At 35.9% G+C, this 12,487-nt stretch overlaps 1 protein-coding gene across 1 annotated transcript in view; it reads right to left on the bottom strand.

Moving 5' to 3' along the window:
- GRB14 (growth factor receptor bound protein 14) overlaps positions 1-12,487 on the bottom strand; it is a 176,909-nt gene that overhangs the window by 30,110 nt on the left and 134,312 nt on the right. Inside the window, exons 5-6 of the mRNA XM_069079791.1 lie at positions 6,636-6,710; positions 2,937-3,074 (exon numbers count right to left, since the gene is read on the bottom strand). Coding sequence (XP_068935892.1) covers positions 2,937-3,074; positions 6,636-6,710 — 213 coding nt within the window. The remainder of the gene's footprint in view (positions 1-2,936; positions 3,075-6,635; positions 6,711-12,487) is intronic.

The following is a 12,487-nucleotide window of genomic DNA, read 5'->3' on the forward strand; positions in this document are numbered from 1 at the left end:
CTCATCAGTAAAATGGGGACAATAATGGAATCTATTGTGAGGACTAAATTAAATAATATATGAAGCACTTAGCATAGTGTCTGGCACATAGTAAGTATTTAGTAAATGTTTATTTTCTTCTGTTCTTCCCTATGACCTTCCCCTCTGATTGGAAAGCTCCTCCAAGAGTAAGCATTTAAGGAGAGCATTCAGGCCAGGCATGGCTTCATTCCTCCCTAAGCCATACTCAAGACAGTCATTGAGTACATTGTCTTCACTGTCCACGCCATCCACTTTCTTCTTCATTTTATGCATTATATTCCTCCATTAGAATGTGACCTCATTAAAGACAGGAATGTCTTTCTTTCTGCTTGTATGTATATTCCTCAGCACTTAGCATTGTGACTGGCACAGATTAAGCATTTAATAAATGCTTGTTGACTGAGTGATACACAGTTCAACTGACCAACCATGCAGCTGGTCCTTCAGTAGTACATAAGTATGTGACGAGAGACAAAGAAAGGGATATAGGGTGTTCCAAAAAGTCTATTTTAAGTACAGAGATCGATTTAAGCTTTTAAAGCTTAAAACTGCACCAAGCCTCCTTTTGAGATTTTGTGTGTGTGTGTATGTGTCAGTGCACACACACATGATGTTCAATGTACTGGGCCTAAAACTGAAAAGTTGGAGGGCAGTAGGCAAGATTGTATTAGAAAATTGTGTGACACTATTAATGATACCCAAGCTTTTCTCTAAAGGAAAGACCATTTTAAAAATATAAATATTCTTCTAATAATGATAATGTATGGCTGTGGGGAGAGGAATGACCCAACCTTTAAAGATTTAAAATTTCAGGTTACCTATGGATTAATTTAATATGTGAAAAGAAGCTCTGTGTGTATGTGTTTGTCTTTCAACGTTCCTAATGAAAAGACCAAACGTGAATAGAAAGTCCAAAATTCAAGCACAAGAGTCAAGAGAAACATAAAAGGTAAATACATCTGAGGTATTTACCTTAAAAAAAGGCAAATGCCTCCTGTAATATATACCTGATAATAACTGGCTAATAATCAAATGGGGAAGAACAATCAAGCAAACCTTCAAAATCTCAGGGGAAAATAAATATACTAGGAAAGTAAAAAATGAAGAAGAGGAAGTATTTACAATTCCTCATAACCAAGTGCTTGAGAAAAGGAGTACATAGCCATGGAGAAAGGGTGTGCATCATCACCGAAGGAACGTCATACTTGTCTGTACCAGGTTTGAGACACACACAAAGCATTTGGTACAGAAATACATTAAACTTGACAGAGAAAAGAGGACAGAACAGGGAAAGGGAGCTTTAACAAGGAGGTTAGTATCAGGGAGGAAACAGTTGCAAACAAGACAAATTTCAACTTTTGAGTGCTGATTGTGAAGAAGGTGTTAAAGGGGAAAAAAAGACTGAGTAAGAAAGAACCAATGATCAGGATCTGGGAGAAGAGAAGAAGGGTCAGTGTAACAGAAGCAGTTTACTCCAATTACAAAGCATTAGCATCTTCACTCAAGTTATACCACTACCAGGACATTATCCCACCCCCCCCAAAAAAAAAAGAATTCAAAGAAGGAAGAAAATTATCTATATGTACAAAAATGTTTATAGGAGTTCTTTTCATGGCAACCCCAAACTGTAAACTACAGGGTATCCAACTATTGGGAATGGTTAAACAAAATGCAGAATATCAATGCAATAGAACATTATTGTGCTATAAGAAATAATTAAATGGACAATTTCAGGTGAAACTGTGAAGATTTTTATGAACTAATGCAGAATTAAGCGAGCAGAATCAGGAGAATGATGTATAGAACAGTAAGAATATAGAGAATAACAACTCTGAGAGACTTTGGCACTCTGACCAATGCAATAATAAACAATGAGTCCAAAAGAATGAAGATGAAAAACACAAATCACTTTTTTGACAAAGAAGTGATGAACTTAAAATACATAGGAATACATGTTCAGACATGGCTAATGTGGATTTTTTTTTGCCAGTCTACATAAATATGTAATGAGGCATTCGCTTAAGGTTGGGGTTTTTGTGGCAAGGTGAGCTAGTGGGAGGGAATATATGAATAAAAATATATGCTATATGAAAAAGTAAAAGTTTTAGAAGAAAGTTCCAAAAAAGAAATGATGAAAGGGATAGATTCAAGAAAATTTGGAAAGATTCATGCAAATTAAAGCAAAGTGAACTGACCAGAACACAGAATATTTTATACAACAGCTACCACATAACATGGAAAAATAACTTTAAATACTTGAGAACTCAGTGCAATGACCAGCCACTATTTTTAGGAAGTGGGGAAACAGGTGGAGAACTTGAGGGACAGTAAGAGATGCACATTTTTTAATATGCCTAGTGGGTGGATTTGTTCGGCTAATTGATGCTTATTTCTTACAAGAAAAGGGTTTTTTAATTTTTTTTGCAATGGGACTGAATCAATTATGTTCTAGAACTCCAAAGAAATTTAAATACAAGTGATTACATGAAGCCTACTGATTCAAGCAGCAGAGATTACTGATGTGGTCTGCATACCATAGTTTGCCAACCCCAATCTAGAACATGTAGTTCAAAAGAAAAGTAGCTGATAATGAGTGGATGATCTGTGTATATAATCCAGTACAGACAGCTATCTTTTTCAAGATAGGCATTCCTCTTGTCCTTAACCTTAAATCATTATTTCCTTCTTACCATCAATTTCCCAAGTGCACATGGTCTAGTTTTTTTATTTCTCCTTATTTCTTTACTGATGAATAAACTCTATCTTGCCAAATTTTTCTTTCAAAAATTGCAAATGGTTCTAAATGCATAAACATGAATTATTTTAACTTCAAGTGATCAAATTAAAAGACCCAACAAGGATACACCTCACCTTATAATGTGCACATGACACATATCGCTTCTGTTTCTACCCACCTTTGATGTCCCTTTGGTAGAATAATATAAACCTGATCTTCTTAGAAGAAAGTAAATCTTCTTCCAGGACTTTTTCCCCTGCTCTTTTGCATGTAAAAAACCATGTATTTCAGGATATGTGCTAGAACTCAGAAAATTCTGGAAGAAAACATTAAAGATACTTATTCCCAACTGAAGATCAGGCTGAACATTTTTTATAGCAAATGCAAATCTGAACTTCTGTATATATTTCAAATACCGAGCAAGATGTTGACTATCCTCATGAAGCCACAGAAACAGCAATTTACTTTAATAAGAAAAATATAATCCCCTCAAAAATCTCCAAGTATATTGCTCAGGGAGAACTTTCAAATTTAAACATCTGTAACCTAAGATAGTAATTAAATACTGACAGCCATTTAACATACCTGTTGTCCCCACCAAATCCATTTGAAAAATCGGGTTTTGCTTCTGGAGGTAAATGGAAATATAATTTATTTAGACTTTGAAAAAGCCTTTGACAAGGCTCTACTGCAAAGGCTATTTTAAAACCAGTATGGGATTAGATGAGAGACGAGAGGCAGTATGATACCGTAGGAAGAGCAGTGAATTTAGAGCCAAAAGAATGTGATTCAACTTCTGGGCCTGCCACTGACTAGGTTAAGCGACCATGGATTAAAAAACTACTTAACCTTTCTAATCTTCAGTCCCATCATCCATTAAACAGAGATCAGGCTTACAGTACTACAGTACAATTCTGTTACAAGGACAAAATATCTTGTCAATATAATATCAATGGAAATATAAATATGTATAAAATGAGTATTATCAATATTCACAATAAATTGTGGGAATAGGGGAGACATACTGTCACTTCCAAACATTCTCCACCACTGCTAACTGTGTTGTTGAATTACTGATGGTGGTGATACCACCAGTGCCCCCAGGAAGCCTAAGTGAGTCCTAGTTGCTACAGCAGTCCATACTTTACCCCTACCCTTTCCCTGTCTAGGTAGTAATGACTTCCTCTTGTGATGGTATCATAAAATATTAGATTTGAAAGGAAGGTTGGAGATGATTTGACCCAATATCTCTCCCTCTCCCCCCGCCTCTCTCTCCCTCTGTCTCTCTCTGTCTCTCTCTGTCTCTCTCTCTCTCTGTCTCTCTGTCTGTCTCTCTGTCTGTCTGTCTGTCTCTCTCTCTCTGTCTGTCTCTCTCTCTCTCTGTCTCTCTCTGTCTCTCTCTCTCTCTGTGTGTGTGTCTGTCTGTCTGTCTGTCTCTCTCTGTCTCTCTCTTTTTCTCTCTTCCTCCCTCCCTGCATTTCCTCAACATCCTCCTCCAATCCCAAGGACTGGCAGGCATAATTATTCTCCGCAGGGTACTTGCTTGCTACTCTCAGTTATTATTTACTTGGGTTGGGGTTAGTGTGAGTATGTGGGGAGAGGGGAGGGAGTGATGGTTACCAGGTTCCCAAACCAATGGAAGTTCACAGGCTTTTCCAGGAAATGGAAAATTTCAACAACATCATGGAAGGAAATCACACATAAAGGTGTGAGAGTCCATTGCTTTTACATCTCCCCAAAGAGCTTTTAAAACAAGGAAAATAGGAGAGATGCCAAGAAAATTTGATGCTTCCCTACAGAATAAGAAGCATGGAAAAGAAGAGGAATAACCCAGATATCTAGACCACCTGTCAAAATTCCAAATCAGTAAGAAAGTATTTCTGATTCTTCGCTAAGCACTGTGGCTTCCATTGTCACTATCTTCTGGAAGTTTCTCAGTTTGGCCAGATAGAGGGAATCAATAAAGCCATAAGTAGCTGTGGAAGTCAATGTCTGTCAATCATCTCACCCCAGGTGTGATGTTCTGAACCTCTTCCTAAAATTTCGATATTACTCAAGGTAGTAAGGAATTCTCCTCATGTTCCTCAGTTGCCACAGATTTCCCTCAAGAGGTATCTTATGGTCTAGTTAACTTCATATCTTAGACTTGCTTGGTGACAATAGAAGTGATAATAGCAAGAGCAGAGGAGGTGGATTATCTGCCAATAATCAATAAGATCACTTAAATTGTGACCATTGAATAAAACATTAGGGCAGAATTTATTTTTGAAAATCAATGAGAAAACAAAAATGTGGCATATAAACTTAATTAAAAGGAAAGTATAATTTTGGGGGCTATGAATATAATTTTAAAAGAATGAAGGTAGAAATTATGAAATATCATTCTATTGGATGGATAGCCCTATAGATGATTCAGAATAAGTAGAATTATTTCTTTTCTTATATTATTTTTTTTCTAGAGAAAAGTACAAGTCTTTCCACTGGCTAGACTATATGCTCCCTGAGTGCACAGTACACTTTTCCTTATGTCTGCAAATGCACCATGCTTGTTAAGTATTTGTTGATAACAAACCACATTTCCAAAACATTTCGGATTTACCACAAAGTGAAATACACTACTAATACTATTCCAAAAGACTGTTAAAATATAAATGTTATACATCTGATCTTTGTTCTAAAAACAAAAAGTTCAGAAAAAAGAATGTTTTCTGTTCTTAAAAGAAACTAACATTTCAAAGTGAAAGAAAATAATATTACAAAATGTCTCTCAGCTGTATGTAGCTCACCCAGTGAAAACTCCAGCAGTTACAGAGAAATTGCTTGTTAGAAGTAATGGCAGATCTATAGCATTATAATCAACTAATCTATCTGCAAAATAATTCAAATCACTTTTCCTTCAAGTCAGATTTCTAGGGAATGAACATCATAAGCCACTTCTACATGAAGAAGAAATGAACATAAATAGATACACAAAATTCATGACACATATCTCTATATTGTTCTTAGTCAAATAATCCTCTCTTATTCTCATTAAAGTTCTCCAGATTCAGCTACGAAGAATAATATTGGGGAAAATATTCTACAGGCTTTTTATGCTCTTTTACCAATTCTTTCATTTTATTTATTTTTTTTATTAGGAAACAGGATTCATTGTATTTGGACTATTTCTAAAATCTACCTTTTAGTATTTCTTTACTGAAGAATTTTCCACTTCCTTAATCTTATTTTTTATTGTCCATCAAGAAAGTAGTACAATAAACTTAGATAAACCTTCGACATATATCACATGGTAACACTTTTCGATTTCCACTAACAATAAAAACTAGTTGTGTTGGCTATGGTGGTTGTCATCATCAAAACTGTAGTCATATGATAGTATTATCATTATTGATAATAATTTTGCACCTTAATATCTTATGCAACTGACAAACCAGGAGGATATATTACCTGGCAGCAGTAGTACTAATAGTAATACATAGAATGTCCAAAGTTATTTATTTTTTAAATAATCTGTCCCTCTTGTCTGTCTCTTTCTGATACTCTGTTTCAGTCTTTCTCCCCAACTTATCTCCCTCTTCAGCTTTCATTCTCTCCCTTCCTCTTAATATCAGAATAATTTCAAATAGGTCTATAATACCCAGGAACAAAGACTTCTTTGGTAAATAAAAATAGTCAAACAAAATAAATCAACCCATTGGCTTTTTATAATCTATTAATTATTATTTTTGTTTGGTTTTAATTTTTAATTTCTTGAAAAACTGAAATTACCCATGAAAAAATTTTTTTTAAACTTAAACATTTTCAAGCAAAGGTTTCAAACCAACAGCTTAATCAAATTGTTGCTGACCTAGTTCAATGAAAATATGTAAAATAATACCTGTAAAATAGGAGCTTGAGAGAGTTTTCCATTGGTTTCAGTTGCAAAAGACACCATATGTTCTGGAAAAAAATTCTGTTTAAAAAAAGACAAATGTCAGACTATCTTATATAGTAGTTTAAAAGGATATAATTAGTTTTTTTATAAAAATGAACCCCAACAAGCCAGTGATACCCAACTCAGAGGTGAATAGGACTTTAGAAAGCCACTAAGTCTATATCTCAAAGAAGCTGAGTGACTAGACCCTGGTCAGAGGGGATTGTGAACAGCAAGTTGTAATACAGTAGTGGGGGGTAAGGAAATGTGATGGTGACATGTTTTAGTGGAAATAACACACTAGAAATTGTGAGGAAAACCTTACACCATAATTGATTCCAGTCTATTTGTTCTAAAAAGAGCTCTAGCTTTATAACTAATTAGAATAGTGTAAAAAATTCCTGAGGAGCACTCAGAGAAATCAGGAAAATAAAGGGTTAAAAAGAAAATTCCCTAGTAAGGTAGGTCAAGAGAAGTAAGACTTTTGTTATAAAGTCATTCAGTCATGTCTTATTCTTCATGATCCCATGTACCATAGCACACCAGGTCCTTGTATCCTCCACCATCTTTCAAAGTCTGTCCAAGTTCATGCTCATTGTTTCCATGACACTATATACTCATATCCTCTGCTCTTCTCTTTTCCTTTTGCCTTCAATCTTTCTCTAAGACTACCAAATGCAAATTTAAAAAAAAAATGAATTGACTTCAAGTACTTACTACAAACATCGGCTACTTCCATTAAAAAAGAATTTAGGTTTTCTCTAAGAAAATATATAAGCTTGAAATAAGGAAGATCAAGAATTCTGAGGTAAGGGCCCCTAACTTTTCTAAAGGAGATTAGGCATTTCCCCGTAGTCTTTATCAAGGCAGCTACATGGCTCAATGGAAGGAGCCTGGAGTCAGGAAGACCAGTGTTCAAATCTTGCCTCAGACATTTACTAGTTGTGTGACCCTAGGCAAGTCACTCAACCTCTGTTCACCACTCCAGTATTTTTGCAAAGAAACCCCACTGACAGTATGGTCCACAGGGTCACAAAGAGTCCACAATGACTGGACAACAACATACTTGTTATTGTCATGGGTAAGGAGAATATGTTGAAAATGAAATCACTTTCTGTAGCAAGAGTAGAAAGAGAAAAAAGAGATATGACAATCTATCTCCCTGTAATTTATGACCACTGGATTGTCTACTTATGTAGCTGAATGTATCTGACATATGACACTGATAAATTTAACTAGGTTAACCCCTGCTTAACACAAAGTCAGTTTTCTAATCTGTATTCAAAGAATCTTACCAACTTGGTAGGATTTGTCAGCCTTTGTGCTCAACTGATATGCCCTGTGAGAACCCAGGGTCGTTTCTGAACCATGATAAGAAATCATAGTACTCTGATGTTGATGTTGCATGATATTCTGTATTATAATGTTGTCTATTTGTGTCTTCTATCTCTCTTTAAATGAATGTTCCCAAAGACAAAGAACGTGGCTTATCTAAATTTTTAATCTTCCCAAGTGCTCAGAGAAGTCCTCATAGAACAGAGGATAGTAACAATCTCAGAATCAAGAAAACTTGAGTTAAGGGCTGCCTATGACATACTGACTGTGTGACCTTGAGACTTTTTAACCTCTCCGTGCTCTAAGCAACCCAGTAAGCCCATCACTTTAAAATTAGGTACCTACCTGCATTGGTAGAGGGAGTTCCCTCATTGGGGTAACCTCAGTTGCAATGCATTCACAGGTTCATTTCTAATCCCAGTTTCTATCCCAATGCTTACCTCTGTACACAGTGGGAACTTAACGTTTCTTGACCTGAACTGAATCAAATTTGATGCTTCTTCTTATACTTCTTCCATGAACATTATAATGCAAAATCTCTCCTACTCTTGGCCAACTAACTCCTAAATGTTAGGGACTGTTTCTTTTCTGCATTTACAATAGCATCTTAAACACAGCAGGCACTTAATAAATGTTTGCTGAACTGAATTGGTTATTTAGGATGCTCAAGTTTCTGCACAAGTCAAAGGAGGAGTGAATGCTAAAAATTCCAAAGAAAGACCAGGCAGAAGGCTCACCATCAAAACTGACTGGGAAATCCTATTCTAAGGTAATATCCTAAATGTCAACACTTTGGCCTGCCTACATAGAAACATAACTAAGTGATTTTGGCTTTTCTCTTCTAGTTATATAAAATCAAATATGCTAGCTAGTTAAGGAATAAAAGACTACATATCTAAAGCATGCATTTTGCATTAAGATCATCACTGTGGCATATCTCTTTAGATGTGAGTTTTAATTTCTTATTTTTAATAAAGATGCACACCAAGGAAATGCTTTCTACTAAAATTATGCTCCCATTTAATTTTTACTGCAACTATTATTTTCTTTATTAAGAATCACCCTATTATTTTCCAACTGCCAATTCTAGCATGCTGCTAGAATCCAAACACCAAGGGAGTTAGGACCATATCTTAATTATCTTTATATTTCCACCATTGCCTAGCACAAGATTTTACATATAGCAGGCACATAAAATGGTTGGTGAGTAACTAAAATGATAGAGTAAAAGAAAATAGAATATAAAAAGGGTCTTTCAGGATTTGAGTAATACTCAATTATGATATATACTATGAATATTTCCTGAAGGATGATTCTAACAATGAAAAACTTATAACAGAAATATGTACAGTTCCAGAAATAAACCAATTTAAAATACACTGAACATTCCTAATCTGCCAAATAATTTGTATGTTATGTGGTATAGATTTCCTTTTCCTATATTAAAAATAAAAATAGTAAGTTTGTATCCGAGTTCCTATGTACAAAGAATGGTTTAAAAAAAAGGGGGGGGGAGCCTGACTGCACCACAGAGAAACATGTATTCAAGCTATAAAGCAAGGGTCATAGGAGCATTGATTTAACAGCTATCTACTATAACCCCCTCATTTTACAGGAGAAGAAAATGAGGCACAGAGAGTTCAAGTGATTTTTGTCCAGGGTCACGATTAATGTCTGAGGCAGAATTTGAACCCAGGTCACCATAACTTGAAATCCAGCACCCTATCCACTATACCAAACTAACTTTAAGAGGTCAAAGTCAATATGTAAAAGGTTTATGTGTAAAAGATAATTGGTCTATTGAGATTCCAGTGGCTCCTGTTTACCTAAAGAGAACTCTTCTTTTTTTTTTAATCAAATTTGATACCTGAACTGGGATTTCTTGCTTATTACACATTAGTATATAGGCATTTGAGGCAAGGGTAGCACACAGGGCCTGGAGTCAGGAAGACTCATCTTCCAGAGTTCAAATCCAGCTTCAGACACTTCTTAGGGTGGTCAAGTGATCCTAGGCAAGTCACTTAATCCTGTTTCCCTCAGTTTCTTCATCTGTAAAATGAGCTAAAGAAGGAATTGGCAAACCGCTCTGGTATTTCTGCCAAGAAAACCTCAAATGAGGCCACAAAGAGTAAGACATGATTGAAACAACAACAAATTTGAGGCTGAGTCTTACTGCTGATTCTTTTTCTAGCATTTTTTCTCCTATGAATTTCTGTGAGTCTACTACTATTCTTCATACATTGTAGCTACTTTTTACTGTACTAAGCTTAGTACAGACAATTTTCTTCCCTTCCATTCAAAGACCTTTTGGATTAGATTTTCAAGACTCTAACCAAATGCATTTTTGCTAGTCTTTGTTACATTCACTCCATCCCTATGTAGTGATGTATTTAGCACAACAGTTCAGAAGTCCACAATCCATTTTTGATAACATCTTATTTAGTTTTTTCCATCCCAAATCCTGATGGTGAAAGCAACAGGGATGAAAATATCACCAATGCTCCCTAAGAATCTCAGTTTCTTGCCTAAGGTTTTATAATACTTAGAAATCTTTCTAGACTCTTTTTGGTAGTACTGATTGCAACTACACAGTTTATCAGAAGTGAATGGCACACACACACACAAAAAGAAACAGATGGCATTCATTTGGATTGAAGGGTCTTGGGAGGTTTTCTGTGATGTTCTGGATACCTGCTCTAGGAGAAAATAGATTTTTGTAATGTATCAGCAGAGAGATAAATAAAGACCTTGTCATTCCTCAAAAGGAAGCCAGCAGCCATCATTCCTCATCTCTTCCTCTGACTCTTACTGGATGCCCACCTGATAGCGCCAACAGATTCACATCATCATTCCTTGGAGGAGGAGAAGGAGGAGGAGGAGGAGAAGCTGCTTCCTCCTTAGAGGGTACTGCTGACTATTCTCAAGATAAGACATAGCTACATATGTTCCTTAGCTCCCAATATTCAATGATCTTTCTTCCCTTTCTCCTCTGTGTCACAACTTCCCACCCTCTGACTTCCTCACATAGGTCAGTATTTCCCTACACAGGCAGCTGGTGGTTCAGCGGATAGAGAACTGGCCCTGGAGTCTGGAAGATATGAGTTCAAAGATAGCCTCAGAAGCTTATGAGTTGTTTGACCCTAGGAAAGTCACTTAACCTCTATCTGCCTCAGTTCCCTTTATCTGTGAAATATGCTAATAATAGCACCTACTCTGCAGGGTTCTTATGAGGATTAAATGGGATAACATTTGTGAAGTGTTTAGCTTAGTAAATGGCTCTTAATAAATGCTGCACTTCCTAGATCTTTTTATTTATTATTTTTGTATTGAAACCATTCTTTCTATTAATTAAGGAATATTTCATTCTCCCAATTAAAGAGACATTCTTCAAAATCCATTTACCTTTTTTTTCAATGAGGGAGTTCAGCCTGTGCTTTCAACATAGATAAGAATTACCTTACCAAAGTCAAGTGTACTCTCTATATATCATTGTGAAATTCACCCTGGACTCCATACTTTCTCTAAGTGATATCCTTAGTCCTTTATGTTCTTGTTTTTATATTTTTTTAATTCTTGCTATAATGATGAGTTCTGTTTTTGCCACACTGATTTTGTATTAGAATATCCAAATGGAAAACTCCAGTAAATAATTTTAAAAAGCAGAATATCACCACAACCCCTTCCCATTTACCAGATAAAGTAACTGAGGATCAAAATTCAAGTGTTTTATCTAAGGCCACACACTAATTAGCAGCAGAACTATAATGGTAATGGTAATTTGAAGATCTTCCCTGCCCCTTAATAAGCCTAAGGGAATGTGAAGACCTTCCCTGCTTTGAAGATATACCCTCCCCCCTAATAGGCTGAATGGAATCACATGGAGCCTGTGGTGGGAGGAGTTTGCTGAACGATGGAACAGAGCCCACAGGAAGCTGGGAGTCAGAGAAGCTATATGGTGGGAGGAGAGGGTATATCTGAGGGAGACAGTTAGGCTTGGGAGTAAATGTTGGTCGTTTGCCACCTGCTGTGACAGCTAGGCTTATGTTGGTTTGTGGGAAGGCTAAGGGATGTTGTGGCTCTCTGTGCTGTTATGACATATTAAATTCTCTGCTACTATGATGGAATAGGCCTACGGGTTTGGGGATTTGATTTTCTGGTGTCTAAATAAATGTTTCACTTCTAACTTATATATGGAAAGTCTGTTATATTTTGCAATCAAGAAATATGCAGGCATATTTATAGTAAATGTCGGCGCTGTGAATATTGCATGAGTGCTACAAGAACTAAAGCAAAAACACAGGTTTTATGACTCTTTGCCCCATGCACTACCCATTATAACAATTTCCTCTTGTCTATAATACAAGGAGAACCAAATACTTTTAAAGTATACTAAAATCACTAGTCTGCTTTCACAAAGTTAAGATGTCTATAATTTAGAAATAAATTAATTTGGGGGGAATATGTACTAAAATGTTCTCTTT

The sequence above is a fragment of the Petaurus breviceps genome, unplaced genomic scaffold (genome assembly GCF_028583685.1).
Source record: "Petaurus breviceps papuanus isolate PSGF00001 unplaced genomic scaffold, PetGlider_PUasm1.0 91133, whole genome shotgun sequence".
NCBI classification, from domain to species: Eukaryota; Metazoa; Chordata; class Mammalia; order Diprotodontia; family Petauridae; genus Petaurus; species Petaurus breviceps.